This window comes from Nicotiana tomentosiformis, chromosome 12 (genome assembly GCF_000390325.3).
Source record: "Nicotiana tomentosiformis chromosome 12, ASM39032v3, whole genome shotgun sequence".
Lineage (NCBI taxonomy): Eukaryota > Viridiplantae > Streptophyta > Magnoliopsida > Solanales > Solanaceae > Nicotiana > Nicotiana tomentosiformis.
Window position 1 is genome coordinate 5,951,446 of NC_090823.1, and position 16,209 is coordinate 5,967,654.

The 16,209-nt window shown below is 37.0% G+C and overlaps 1 protein-coding gene across 1 annotated transcript; it reads right to left on the minus strand.

Annotated features, from left to right (window-relative positions):
• Positions 1-10,433: 10,433 nt before the first annotated feature.
• On the minus strand, positions 10,434-14,499 carry LOC104112109 (WAT1-related protein At5g47470-like). Its single transcript, XM_070192165.1, has 7 exons — positions 13,908-14,499; positions 13,744-13,809; positions 13,242-13,358; positions 12,529-12,784; positions 11,713-11,871; positions 11,235-11,386; positions 10,434-10,760 (listed from the first exon to the last, which is right to left on the minus strand). The coding sequence occupies exons 1-7, from the start codon at positions 14,105-14,107 to the stop codon at positions 10,625-10,627; spliced, it is 1,086 nt and encodes a 361-aa protein (XP_070048266.1). The 5' UTR covers positions 14,108-14,499; the 3' UTR covers positions 10,434-10,624.
• Between the last annotated feature and the right edge of the window lie 1,710 nt (positions 14,500-16,209).

A 16,209-nucleotide genomic window follows, 5' to 3' on the forward strand; every position in this document is an offset into this window, starting at 1 on the left:
GTCCACATTCTACAAAGTAAAAGATCCTTTTTTCATGTCTAAATCTTTACTTTGCTTTACAAATAAAAATAATTTATATTTCAATATATATATATATATATATATATATATATATATATATATATTTCACTTATTAATAGTTTTTTAAAAATTTCTATGCAATTTTATCTGTTTAATAATATTTTTTATAATTATATTATTTTATAAAATATTAAAAATTAAATACCTATGGAGCTTACACCCCGTGCCACGGGGCTTACGCCCCGCTGAGGCATTTACAAAACGTTTCGTCTTACGCCCACGCCTTTTAAAATACTGCACTTAAGAATTTCCAACTTCTACATTCAATGCCAAAACCTATCAAATCAAGTCCGATTAACTTCAAATTTTGTACACAAGTCATAAATGACATAACATAGCTATAAAAAAATTTAGAACTGGATTCCGGCCACAATATCAAAAAGTCAACTCCCGGTCAAACTTCTCAAAAATTCAACTTTCGCCATTTCAAGCCTAATTCCACTATGGACTTCCAAATAATTTTTCGGGCACGCTTCTAAGTCCAAAATCACCCTACGGAGCTATTGAAATCATCAAAATTTTATTCAGTGGTCGTTTACCCATAAGTCGACATCCGGTCACTATTTCAACTTAAACTTTAAACCTTGGACCTAAGTGTCCCAATTCATACCAAATCCTCACCGGACCCGAACTAACCACCCCGGCGGGTCACATTACAATTATAAAGTATAAATTGAGTAGTAAATGGGGAAACGGAGTTGTAATACTCAAAACGACTGGCCGGGTCGTTAGAGTTTGAGTGCATATTGATGTTGGGCATAATTTTAAATATTTTGATATTATTTACTCTGTATTTTTACCGCTTTTTGATTGAGTTTTATGTTGTATATATCCAACAATGGCGGAGGTAGAGTGTCGGGACCTGGTTCGACCGAACCTAGTAACTTTGATTCAAACCCTGCGTTTGTCTTACAAAATTCATTGAATATGTATAAATAATTAATTTAGAACTCAACAACTTTTAACGATTAAAATTCCGAACCCATAAGATTAAAATCCTGACTCCGCCTCTGATACCCAACATAGCTTGAGTATTGAGCTTTATACTGATTTGGGTGTTAATTGATAATGTAGAAATAGTGGAGAGTGAATACGAAATCTTGGAGGAAAAAAATCACCAATTATCACATAATGATTATATGATGATTGGTGTCTAATAAGTTGAATTGGAAGTTAGGCAGCAGTCAAAAGAACGCCTAAGGAGACGTGAAACGCTACTGGTTCCAGTGTCAGCCTAGCTCGAGGCGCTGGCCTGGCCCCTGCCTTATGGGATTTTTTCTATTTCGTTCGAAACAAGGTTATTTTGCTCTTACGTAGTTCCAATTCATATAAAAGGGGATCTAAACCTAATTTGAAAGAAATCTAACATACTTTGAAGGAGAATTCACGTACGGAAACACAACCCACGCTTGGAGGAGGCTTCTATCTAGTTTTTCTGCTCTTCTCTTCCTTTAAACTCATAATTTATTAGTTCTAGAGTTGTGGGTGCTATATTAACGTTCTGGTTTGAAGCATGTATTGTTCTTATTATTTTACAATATTGGTTTATTTATTCAATTATGCGCTTAATTATTTGATTGTGTTATCACCAATTGAATACTATCTACGAATCTAGGATTGAACTAAGGAGAGGAAATTTTAGACTGGATATAGGATTGAGTGGAGCAAGATCTTGAACCTGAATTACAAAGAACAGATTTGCAGTTAGGATAGGGATATACCTAATCGCCTTCCTTGGTTATTATATGGGAATTATTAATGCGGTCTTCTTAATTTTAATTCCATAGGAATATAGGCGTTAGATTAGCTTGAATAAGCGAGTAGTACTTCGGGAGAATACTACGAGTAATATTAACCCTGTCAATCAATAAACCAGATAAATTAATTAGTCAATTCAAGTGGAGACTCAATGGGATTGTTAGCTAACTCATAACTCTGGAATGTTTTCTCGCATTAAATTCGTCTCGAAGATTGCCGATTTGTTCCCTTTAATTTCTTAGTTTACTGCTTTAGATTAACTTTAGTTAAATAATCACTCTTAAGAATTGCTTGAATAGTTTAATTGTTGAGTTTAATTTGGTTGATAGTTAATTACAAGTTCTCGTGGGAACAATACCCTACTTATTACTTTATTACTTGTAGACCGCGTATATTTGCGTGTGCATTTTGGAGCAACAAGTTTTTGGCGCCGTTACTGGGGACTTTAAAATTGACTATTTTGCTAGATTAGACTTTTACTTTTTTATCTATTCAAGTTTTTAATTTTAGTTTAGTGTAGTACTTTCGTAATTATTAATTAAGTATTATTTTTGATATGGCATCTTGAAATAAAAATTGGTTGAGTGGTGGTTATTCTTTTTTTGGTAATCCTTGTCTATATTGTTGAGGACTGAGTTGTGGCAAAATTATAAAAATATTTTCAAGAGCAACACATATTTATGTATTTGGCCTTTTATTCATTAAATCTTAAAATATAGAGAGAATATAAATATTCGGTGGGGATAAATGTTTACCTTATATATTTTACCTGATGGTTAATTAAATAAAAGTTAATTAATTTACACCTTCAAGCTAAGATATCGACATGAGCTGCTAGTTTGATTACACAATATAATGTATTGTTGTTTTAAAATGATTTAATAAAAAATGAAGCTCTCTTATTCCTTTAAATAAAATAATGAGTCAAATACTTTTATGTTATTTGTGACGACTCGGGGCAGTCCCTACAAAAATAAACATTTAAGTGCAACTAAACTTGCTGCAAATAGCAAAATCAAAAAGGAAAAGAATTTTGAAAAATGTACTTCGATTTTTAGTGCCGACCGCAGTCGCGGATGCAATACCAATACTAGGGTCGTAGTCAAAGCTGTCTTGTGCTTTTGAAAGCTCTTCTCACACTCCTCTGTCCATTGAACGGAGCATCCTTCTGGGTCAGCCTAGTCATAGGTGCTCCAATAGAAGAGAAACCCTCTACAAATCGACGGTAATACCCCGCCAAACCAAGAAAACTCCAGATCTCCGTAGCTGAGGACGATCTGGGCCAACTCTACACTGCTTCAACCTTCTTCGGATCTGCCTTGATATATTAACTCAACACTACGTGACCTAAAACTGTCACTAAATCTAGCCAAAACTCACACTTTGAGAATTTTGCATATAATTTCTTTTCTCTCAAGGTTTGAAGCACAGTCCTCAGGCGTTGCTCATGATTCTCCCGACTCTTGGAGTACACCAGAATGTCATCAATAAACACAATGATGAATAAGTCAAGATAGGTCCGGAATACACTGTGCATCAAGTGCATGAATGTTTCTGGGGTGTTGGTCAGCCCAAATGACATCACAAGGAACTCGTAGTGACCATACCGAGTCCGGAAAGCAGCCTTCGGGATATCTGGCTCCCGAATCTTCAACTGATGATAGCCTGAACACAAGTCAATCTTGAAAACACTTTGGCACCCTATAATTAATCAAATAGGTCATCAATACGAGGTAATGGATACATGTTCTTCACTGTAACTTTGTTCAACTGGCGATAATAAATGTACATACACATAGAACCATCCTTCTTCTTCACAAACAAGACTGGAGCACCCCAAGGTGACACACTGGGCTGAATGAAATCCTTATCAAGCAACTCTTGTAGTTGCTTATTTAACTCTTTCAGCTCAGGCGGAGCCATACGATATAGAGAAATAGAGATGGGTTGAGTGCCCAGTAATAAATCAATACCAAAGTAGATATCCCTGTCGGGCGGCATGCCCAAAAGATCCGCTAGAAATACATTTGGATAGTCCCTCACTATTAGAACTTACTCAATGGTTGGGGTATCAATATTGACATCTCTTACATAAGCTAAATATGCGTCACACCCCTTCTCAACCATTCATTGAGCCTTTAGAAATGAAATAACTCTGCTAGGAGTATACTCTAAGGTACCTCTCCACTCTAACCGCGATAATCCTGGCATAGCCAGCGTCACGGTCTTGGCGTGACAATCAAGAATAGCATAATGGGGCGACAATCAGTTCATGCCCAAAATAATATCAAAGTCTAACATACTGAGCAATAATAAATCGATTCTGGTCTCAAAACCACTCAGAACAACCAAACACGACCGATACACACGGTCAACAATAATAGAATCTCACATAGGTATAGACACATAAACAAGAGAGCTCAAAGAATCACGGGATACGCCCAAATACAGAGCAAAATAAGATGACACATAGGAATAAGTGGAGCTTGGATCAAATAAGACTGACGCATCTCTATGACAGACCAGAACAATACCTGTAATGACAGAGTCGGATGCAACTACCTCCGTACGAGGAGGAAGAGCATAATATCTGGCATGGTCTCCCCCTCTAGGGCGACCTCTACCTGCCCGACCTCCACCTCGAGCTGGCTGAGTAGGTGGGGTGGTAGCTGGTATTGTAATCATAGCCCAGGGACCCGGTGGAGCATGCGATGCCTGAATAGTCTATGGAGGTGCACCCTTCATAAGTCTGGGGCAATCTCTCACCATATGGCGAGTGTCGCCACACTCGAAACAAGCTCTCGGAGGGCGTGGCTAGCTCGGTCTAGTTCAGCTGGACTGACCGCTGAAAGCACCCCGTGCAGGAGGTGCACTAGATAGCAACGGTGCATAATAAGGATCTTGGGCCTAGGAATGACCAAAATACCATTGGCGGCTGGAAGTGCTGAATGAACAGGGTGACTCTTATATCCCCTACCATGACGAGCTGCCGTTGGGGCACGAGTACCACTATAAGTGCCAGACTCTAGAGACCTCATGGCCTCTCTCTCCTGCCTCTCCCGAATCAGCATACCCTCCAATATCCAAGCAATCCCCACTATCTGCCGGTATGCGATGTCCATCTCCAACTCTCAGGCCATACTAAATCTTATATTAGGGTTGAGCCCCTCGATAAATCGACGGACACTCTCTCGAACTGTAGCAACCAAGGTTGGTGCATGTCTAGCCAAATTACTAAAATGAACCGCATACTCTTACACAGTCATAGAACCCTGGCGCAACTGCTCAAACTCTGCGTGTCATGTATCTTTGAGACTCTGGGGAACATACTCCCTCAAGAACATATCCGAGAATTGAGTCAATGTGAGTGAAGCTGCCTCGGCCGGACTACCCAACGCATATGCACGCCACCACTGATAGGTTGCTCCTCTAAGCTGGAATGTAGTGGCACTCCTCAAGAAAATCCTGGGCATCCTCTGACGACAGGCCACTGAAAGTAGGAGGGTGATACTTCTTGTACCTCTCGAGTAGGCTCCTTCTCAGAAACTGCTGTCCTACCCTCGGGCCGAACTGGGCCTACCGGCTATACTGGTATGACCTCTGGAACATGGTCGGCCTGAACCCACTACTCTGGGGTACGGGCGGCGGGATTATATGCTCCTCCCCGGCCTGAGATGTGGCAGGATAAAGTGAGATCAACCTTGCGTGAGCCAAAGTGCCAAATATGCTCAGAAACTGTGCAAGGGTCTCCTAAAGAGCTGGTGCAGCAACATGAATCTTAGGTGTCTGTGCTCCAACTGGAGATACTGGTGGATCCTCTGTAGAAGCTCATGCGAGTGCTCTGGCTGTACCACGTGGACGCCCTCGACCTCTACCCCGGCCCTGGCCTCTCGCGACCCTAGAAGGGGGCACGAGTGACTGGTCATCTGATCTGGTTGTACGTGTCCTCACCATCTGTGAGAGAATAGAAGACAGAATTTTAGAATTTTGAAGTCAACAATTTTGCACGACAAGGAATCAAAGAAGTGAAATTTTCCTAACAGTTTCATAGCCTCCAGAAGATAAGTATAAACGTATCTATACCGATCCGCGAGACTCTACTAAATCTGTTTGTGACTCATAACACATATAAACCTAGAGCTCTGATACCAACTTGTCACGACCGAAATCTCCCTCCGTAAGATGTCGTGACGGCACCTAGTCTCTAAGACTAGGTAAGCATAACATTTGCTGAATAACTGAAATAATAACAGGAATAACGGCTAAACCTTAACAACAACAGATATATATATATATATAAAAAGCTGGAAAACTACTACTTGGCATGTACAAGTAAAACCAGCAACTCCGAGTATAAGCATCTCCCAAAGACCCAGTAGTCACAAGTCACAAGCTCTAAGGAATTGTTCTAACTGTCTCTATACATCAACATCTAGGAAAAATAAAGAAAAACGACATAAAAGGATAGAGGGGGACTCCGAGGTCTGCGGACGCTGGAAGATGTACCTTGAAGTCTTCGTAACAGCAACACTAATAGTGGGGATGGTGGGAGGTACGTGGGCTGCACACAAAACATGTGCAGAAGAGTAGTATGAGTACACCACAATGGTACCTAGTAAGTGTCAAGCCTAACCTCGGTAGAGTAGTGACGAGGTCAGGTCAGGGCCCTACTAGAATATACTAATTAAGGCAGAAGAGGTAGTAATATAATGAAAGACTGAGAATTTAACATTGAGAAATACAGAAAGAGGAAACTACACAACAAATAGGAGTAAACAACATGGGCACTCCCGAGGTACCGCCTCGTAGTCCCAAAGTAAATACTCAACAGGGGATCTCCCGAGGTACCACCTCGTAGTCCCAAAAGTAAATATGCAACGGAGATCTCCCGAGGTACCACCTCGAAGTCCCAAAAGTAAATATGCAATAGGGGATCTCCCGAGGTACTGCCTCATAGTCCCAAAAGTAAATATGCAATGTGGATCTCCCGAGGTACCGCCTCATAGTCCTAAAAGTAAATATGCAACAGAAAATCTCCCGAGGTACCGCCTCGTAGTCCCAAAAGTGAACACACAGCTCGAAATCGATGGAACAACGAATTCACAACAAGAAATCCTACAGTTAAAGACTAAATACAAAAATCATGGAAAACAAGAATTTCGACTAAGCATGCTACACAGATTTCAAATAAGCATTTAAGACACGTAGACATGCGATATTAGACTAAACATGATAACTACACATACTGGGATAACTCATTTAAGATATAACAAGTTGTTGTTCAGTAAAAAATAGATTTTTCAACAATTAGCATGTGTACGCACTCGTCATCTCGCGTACACGGCACTCACATATCACAGAATTTTCACAACAGTACCAAATCCTAAGGGGATTCCCCTTCCCCCCACAAGGTTAGGCAAGTCACTTAACTAGAACCAAGCTCAAGCAGTCAATAAGAATGTCCTTTCCTCGACTTTCCGACTCTGAATAGCCCAAATCTAGCCAAAAGAAATTACATACTATAAATATAACTATAAGTAACTAATCTAATTAATGAATCAAGACTTTAACAAGAAATTAAAAAATTGTCCCAAAAAGCCGACCCGGGTCCATGTCTCGGAATCGGGTAAAAGTCACAAAAAATGAACACCCATTCAACCACGAGTTCACCCATACCAAAATTACTCAAATTCGATACCAAAACCTCAATCAAAACCCCAAAACTCGGTCTAAGAACTTTACAACTTTTTTCCCAAATTTCTCAACTCAAAACCTTAATTAAATGAAGAAATTAACGATAGATTAGTGAAATATAACCAAAAATGAGTCAAGAATCATTACCTAAATATTTCCTCTGAAAAACCCTTGAAATTTCACCTCAATACGAGCACTCTAGGTCCAACAATGAAAATGGGAGAAAACCCGTCGATTTGAAATTTTAAAGTCTGCCCAGGTATTTCCTTCTTCTCTAGGTCCTCCTTCCTCGCGAGCTTCCGTGTTCGTGAAGAACAAAAATACTTCTGTCCAAAAATCTTCTACGCGAACGTGAGGACCCACTCGCTAACGCGGTGAACTCTGCCCCAAGCCTTCGCGAACGCGGAGCTTCTCTCGCGAACGTGTAGGCTGAAAGCCTGAGGCCCCCAACTACCGATCCTCTACGCGAACGCGTAGACTACATCGCGAACGTGAAGGCAAAAATCTCAGCAACCCTCAACCCCTCTATGCGAACGCGGGAACAGCTTCGCGAACGCATAGAAGGAAACCAAACACCAGAATCACTGAAGCTCCAGCCATCTTCCCAAGTCCAATTTCTAATCCGATAACCATCTGAAAACCACTCGAGGCCCTTGGGACCTCAACCAAACATACCAACCAGTCCTAAAACATCATACGAAGTTAGTCGAGCCTTCAAATCACATCAAACAATGCTAAAAATACGAATCGTACCCCAATTCAACCTTAATGGACTTTAAAACTTCAAACTTCTACAACCGATGCCGAAACCTATCAAATCACGTCCGATTGATCCCAAATTTTGTACACAAGTCACATTTGACATTACGGACCTACTCCAACTTCCGGAATCAGAATCTAACCCCGATATCAAAAAATTTACTCCCGGTCAAACTTCCCAAAAATTCAACCTTCGTCATTTCAAGCCTAATTCAACTACGGACTTCCAAATCACAATCCGGACACGCTCCTAAGTCCAAAATCACCCAACGGAGCTAACAGAACCGACAAAATTCTATTCCGGAGTCGTCTTCACATAATTTCAACTACTGTCAATTTCCTAGAACTTAAGCTTCCACTCTAGGGACTAAGTGTCCCATTTCACTCCAAAATAAAAAACAACCCCTCCTGGCAAGTCACATAAGCATAAAATGAAATAGAGGGAACAATAGATAGGGGATCGGGGCTAATACTCTCAAAACGACCGGCCGGATCATTACAGATATGTTGAAAGAGATGGAACCAAATGGTTCTTCACACAGGTCAACATGTTATGTCATTTGCTGAACAAGTAGAAGTTCTAGCAATAAGATATTGTCCATATTTTGCTGAAGTAGGAGAGGCTCGGCATAGTAAACCAGTCGTTCCATGATATGCCTATCACTCGGCACCTGTGCTACCTCGCACCAGCAACAGAGGTACGAGTAGCTCATTCTACGAAGACTTAGACAGAAGTTCTATTCCTTTATTCAGAAGTTTTTTATTATATGTAATGTATCCTTTAACTTGTTCCCAATTCCATAGTATGTGGTATGTGTTCAGCACTTCAGGTAGTCTTGAAATATCATGGTTCCATTAGAACAACCTTTCATAAAATCATTTAGGACACTTAACACCAAAAACTCCAGAAGACTAAGGTGTTTGCTTCAATGATATGCCAAAATAGTGAAGTATTCATTTATGGGTTTAACTTATACGCACGATGAATTTTTGCTCTACCAATATAATTTATCATATTGTAGCACGTTGCTTGACTTAATTTCTAGGTAGCTAGTTCCACTTAGAATGAACAGTTACTTGTAGTTATTTTTTAGGTGACCTGATTGAGTAAAAATTCTTTTACAACGCCAGTATAGAAGTTAAACTTTTCATTTGTTGTAGATTGTAGTTGAATGGAAGCTTGATAACTTTGGCAATGTGTTTTATGATTGGCTCTTATGTTTCTACTCCTTTATTCATAAATTCTTTCACTAGCAAAATATGAGTGCATACTGAAATGTAGGAGGTCATCTCCTTCTCTTTTGTACACATTAGAGGTAAGTCTATCTCATTTCCAGTGATAATGTCAAAATAGGGGAAGTATTTATTTACGGATTTAACTTAGATACAGGTTGGATTTCTGCACTATCAGTATAATTTAAATCATATTGTTTCTTAAAAATGTTTGAACCAAATTATTTTAAATAACTCCATTGTGTTGTAAATTAAATGGAATAGTAGTTAATACTACTAATAACTACTCTATTAAAAAAAAAATAAGATATTGGGTTTTTCACAATCCAAAATAATCGCTACAAATTATAAGTCGCATATGCCGAATGCGATTTATAAGTCGCATAAGGTCAATGCGATTTATAAGTTACACATGGTGATAAATTTATATATCGCATTTGTCAAATGTAATTTATAAGTCATATTTATTTAATGATATTTATGTTTGCTAACAGATACACCTAAGTTTTCTCTATTCTCAGTTCTCGTTTGGATCCTTATTATAATTATTTTATTCAAAATTTAGCTCTTCATTTATAATTCTCCTATACATAATAATGAGTTATTCCTTACTATAGCATAACATATATTTATTAAATGCCTAACAAAGTTTAACTGATTAAAGAACTATTGATTCAACATATGCATCATTGAATTTTATTTATAATTATATCTAAATTTCTTTTCAAAAATTCAAAAAAGAGTTAAATTTTTTGAAAATAAAACTTATGTATGTAATTATAAATAATGAAATTCAAAAAGGAAACCTAGAATGGGAAAGCAGTATATTGCTTCGATAAATGCGATTTATATTGCAATAGCGGAATACAACTTAGTAATATTACTAGACTGTGAAATAACCTAGTTCCTTCTTATATCAATAAATCTTTCTTCTCTTTGCATTCCTTTGAAGTCTTTTAAGCTTCAACAAGAGTGCATACACACATCATATGTAAACTAACTAAACATAAGCTGTCTACTTTGTATTATTTCTATATGTATATACAAAACAATCAAGCAAAATGAACAAGAGAAAAGAGCAACAAGAATACACTATATTTTAACTTAGAAGAGGCTTCTCCACATCATATTCATCACTTTCTGAGGAATTGGAAGAACTGATCAAATACCCTTCTTTCCCTTTAGCCCATAGCACGGAATACAGACCGATGAACATCAAAAACATACCAGCAAGGCTGCAGAAAGAAGCTATACGTCACTCCAAGTATTAACTACTCAATCAGTAGCGTACACAGAATTTTACGCAAGCAGCGTCAGCCTATTGTCAAAACTGAACTAGTACATTATTTTGCATTTCAAGCTATCGACTTCTAATAAGGCTTTAATTCCATCCTAAACCAATACTTCATATTATTTTTTCAAAACGTGATGTGTGGATATGTGTGAAAGGGAGCTTTGGCGTAATTAGTAAAGTTGTTGCCATGCGACCAGGAGATCACGAGTACGAGCCGTGGAACAGCCTCTTACAGAAATGCAGGGTAAAGTTGCGTACAATAGACCCATGTGGTTCAGCTCTTTCCTGGACTCTGCACATAACAGGCCCTTAGTGCACCGAGCTGCCCTTTTGATGTGTGAGTATGTGTGTATGTGCACGCTCATGTGTACATTTATTTGAATATTTTAGGGAGGTTGATTGATAATGCATTTACCTTCCAATAGTGATTGAGTCCCTTAAGGTGATTGTAGAGAGAACAACTGCTAACACAGTTCCAATGGGACTAAAAACAGAAACCAAAACTGGCCCTCTTTTCTTCATTGCCCAATTGTTAAAGCTTATGCATGCTCCACTTACAATTCCTGCCTATTACAACAAAAAATTTGTAGAAATATCAGAATCATTTATTTCATTTACCCTACAATTTGTCTACATTACAATTTGCACATACAGAAAAAAAAAAAAAAAAAAAAGGCAGCCCAGTGCACTAAGCTTCCGCTATGTGCGAGGTCAAGGGTCGGACCACAAGGGCCTATTGTATGCAGTCTTACCCTGCATTTCCGCAAGAGGCTGTTTCCACGCCCCGTGACCTCCTGGTCGCATGACAACAACTTTACCAGTTATGCCAAGGCTCCCGGTCACCTAACAAATTGCACATATAACAATAAAAATCAAGGTAACTGATGAATTACCAGTAAGGAATAACCAATCAAGTCGCGGATATTTAAGGGAAATCCGATCTCCAAGCAATGTTCTTGAACCAACTCAACAATTACAGTCAATGCCATGCCTATAAAGGAAGTTATAGCAGACAAAGAGATTGGTGCTGGAAAATCACCCAATGTTGTTGCCTGAAAAGTTGTAAATTAACCAACATATTAGGAAGAACTACACTAGCAAAATGACACTATACAAGAAAAATGTCATAGAACTTTAGCTAGGAAATATACAGTTAATCACTAAAAGGAAAAATAGCGACCAGCTAATATACAACTAGTATACAATAACGAGGAAAAGGTTCCTTTTAGCAAGAGATTATAGCCTTGCTAAATTTAGGGAACACTAGTGCCCCATCCTCGCTCAAAATTAGCGAGGTCCTTAATAGAACGACCTCGCTCATAATTGGCGAGGCCCTTATTAGAACGTCCTCGCTCATAATTAGCGAGGCCCTTATTAGAACGGACTCCCTCAAAATTAGCGAGGCCCTTATTAGAACGTCCTCGCTCATAATTAGTGAGGCCCTTATTAGAACGTCCTCCCTCAAAATTAGCGAGGCCCTTCCTTACTAGAACATCCCCGCTCATAATTAGCGAGGCCCTTATTAGAACATCCTCGCTCATAATAAGCGAGACCCTTATTAGAACATCCTGGCTCAAAATTAGCGAGGAACTTATTAGAACGTCCACGCTCAAATTAGCGAGGCACTTATTAGAACATCCTCGCTCAAAATTAGCAAGGCTCTTGTTACTCGCTAATTGGGAGTAAGTATTAGTTAATACTGTCTATACCTGCAAAACAACACTACTTGATAACACCAAGATTGCAGCCATGAGATAGATTGATCCCTTGATCTTATCTTCATTAAATATGTCAGCATCATCATCATGTGGTGGAGATGGTAAAGAAAACTGAGCCTCTTTTTTTGGTATGTGAGCATTTGAGCTACTTTGCATTAGGCTCATTAGAATTGCCCCTGTAATGCACAATAGTGTTCCTACAATTTTGACTTTGCTGTATTTGCACCTTAACTCCACCTTCTCTAATCTGCATGTAAGGTCATAGAACTTAGAATTGCAACTAAAGCAAGTAAATAATTAGAAGAAACCATTTCCCCTTTTTTCCCCATTTATTAATTATTAAATAAATAGGAGTAGGATTTTTACACTGTATAGCCGCCCACCCAAAAAAATAACCGGTAGATATATATATATATATATATGTGTGTGTGTGTGGCCGTCTTTGATTAGTGTATAATACGTGTATACCGGCTAGGAGATGTACAAATATTGTTGGCCGAGTGGCCAAATGAGTAACTTGCCCCTTTCATTTTTCTTTTTAAGTACTAGTATCTGATCAATAAACCTAATGTAGTCCAACTCTTTATAGGAGCTCGTGTGTAACGAGAGTTTAGTGTACCGAGATGCATGTTTTAGTAGTTTATCTAACAGGATAAAGGGAGGAAATGCTAGGACAAAAATATTTGGGAGGTAGAATAATATACCCAAAGGCCCAAGCTATGAGAAAGATGAGTCCTGGGGCAAGGTTTGGCATAGCTGTTGCCATTGCAGGTGAAGTCAGATTGATTCCCTTTATGTATAAAGATTGAAATAGTGTCACCCTGCAAAAGCCAGCAAAATGTTGATGTACTAATTAAGCATGCCAAAACTTCAAACTAAACTAGCTAGCTCCGATAGGCGGATTTAGAGCGGGTTAAACAGGTTCAACTAAACTCGTTACTTTTAGCTCGAATCACTTATTACATATGCAAAAACAAAAATTTAAATATAAACATCTAATGACATCCATGCTGAGCCAGTCGATTCTAAATGCTGAATTCGCTTTTATAGCTCCTTATATAATCTCTATTTTTTCTCTCAAATGTAAATGATTTTCATTTTCCCCTATTGCTCTTGCAACTAGACAATTCAATTTCCTCATTAATTTTGCCTTGAAAAATTAAAAAAAAAAGGGTTAAAAGAACAAGGGAAATAAAAATAGCTTACCCTCCAAAAGAAATTAACAATAATTGAATCAATAACTTCAAACTCATTTGCCTTGGCCATTGACTCCTGCAACATTAATAACATTCATACATTAGCTTCCTTAGGACAATTTATTTGGAAAAAATATACATATCTGATCACTAACAAGAGAGAAAGATAGTTACCTTTCAAGAAAATAGGAGAATGGAGAAAGGATTAAAAATGTGGCAAATGATGACAAAATTACAAGGGATGAAGGTTTAAAACCTAATGACATAAGATAACTTGCTAATACTGAATTTCCTGCATATATAAATTGCATCCCTATTAATCCTCCTATCATTGCAAAATCTTCAAGAACTTCCTTCTTTTGAATTCCTTTCATTTTCCCTTCAATAAATAGCTGAAATTAACCTTCTGATCTTTTTTCAATTTCTCCTCCTTTTTTTTTTTTACTAATTTTTCCTATCTAATATTCATGCTGCATGCATGAAGTTATAAAATCCTTTTCTTTCTTCTACAACAATTTGTTTCCAAATTCATTGGATTCGCCTTTTTTCCTCGATATTTACCAACCAGATACGATTATGCATCAATCCGAAACAAGATACTTGTTAGATAACACAAAATACGATTATGAGCCTCAATCCGAAACAAGATTACTTGTCATATAGCACAAGATACGACCATGTCTCAATCGCAGACAAGATTACTTGTCATGTATGGCTTGATAAAAGTGACATATATAGATTGAATTCTTTATTATATATATATTTTCATTTTTCCCCCTCATAATTTACCTTCATTCACCTGCAATATATTGCCTCGGTATTACCAGATATTTTCATTTTTTCCCCTCATAATTCACCTTCCCTTCACCTGCAATATTATGTTGGCTCATTGATCTTTTCTAGTATTTATTCTAGGTATTATTGGTTTGCAAAGAACTAGTATATGGATAATTTGTTCTCGAAAAAATATCCATTTGATTTCCTCCTAATTATCTGTTTGAGGAAGAGGAGTTTGGAAAATTATGTGGCCAAGATTCTTTTGTAGGACAAATGGAATGATCAATGATCACTTATTCAATTGGTTTACTGGTTTGCCATTCAGTCTGCCAAAAGGATTAAATTGAAATTAAATTTAGTTAAATGCCAGAAAAATGAGAAAAATTAAATGCCAAAAAATTAGCTTTTTTCACTGTTAATAAGTACTTTGCATTTAATAGAAGTAGTATCAATATTCGACCTAATAGATTTTGCCCCTGTACTATCTAAAATTGACCAATTTTGTCTGTCGTTAATCTTTTGATTTAATATTACCCTTTCCCTTGATCCATAATAGATCTCCAACTTGGGTTAACTTTAAATCATTAACCGTTGATTGGTAAATTTGATTTTTTTTTCTCGAAGAATTCGGACTCGTGTCCATTCATTTTATGCTGGAACTCTATTAATAACGAGGGGCCAAGGTTAACAATAAGGACATAAAATGAACCTAAAGTATAACGTATAATAAAATTGAGCAATTTCAAATGGTACATAAACAAAGTTTGAATATTTTGTTTTTTTTTAAAGAAAATAAGAAAGCGTGATCAGTTGATTAACATCGTGTGTCTTCCTTTCGTAGTAATAAAAATTATGTTTGGTATAATTGGGTCAATAACGTATCATTTTAAAATGATTGACGCACCTCGTCTCAGACGGGCAAAGAGAGCATGGCATTGTATGCACAATTTGTTTTTTTTTATATATATACAATTTAAATTTTACATAATAACATTCTAAAATTTCATCCTATTAAGCTTTTTTTAAAATAATTATGGATTAGGTATGATACTAAATGATTAAATCAATGTTTTGATTGCCAAGTGGTAGGCCAAAAGTCATGTTAAAGAATATTTTAGTGGTGAAAATGACATAATTCAAATTGTAGTATCACAAGTTAGATAGTATCATTTACACCATAATAACCTCTTATAGCATGTTACTTGGAGTAATTACTAACGAGATAAGATTTTTTTTATATATATAAGCAACTTATTAGGTAATTAAATATAATTCTTTTATTAATAATTAATCAGTTATTTTATAAAAATAATAACTAACCTGAAAATACTGATTAAAATACTTATAATGCAAAGTTATCTTTACAAATGTAACTTAGAGCCCGTTTGGACATAAGAATTTTTTCACTTTTTTTCGAATTTTTTTTACTTTTTTCGATTAAGTGTTTGGCCATAAAATTTCCAATTTTTACTTGAAAATAAATTTTAAAATATTTCGGAAATTTAAAAAACTCCAAAAAACCATTTTCAAAATTTTCACTCATAAAACTTCAAAAATAATTCAAAAGTATATTCATGTCTAAATACAACTCTAATTTTCAAATACCATTAAAAAAATCATTTTTTTTTTAAATTTTACAATTCATATGTCCAAACACCCACTTAAAATACCAGTCGGAGTCAAAACACTATGAGATTCA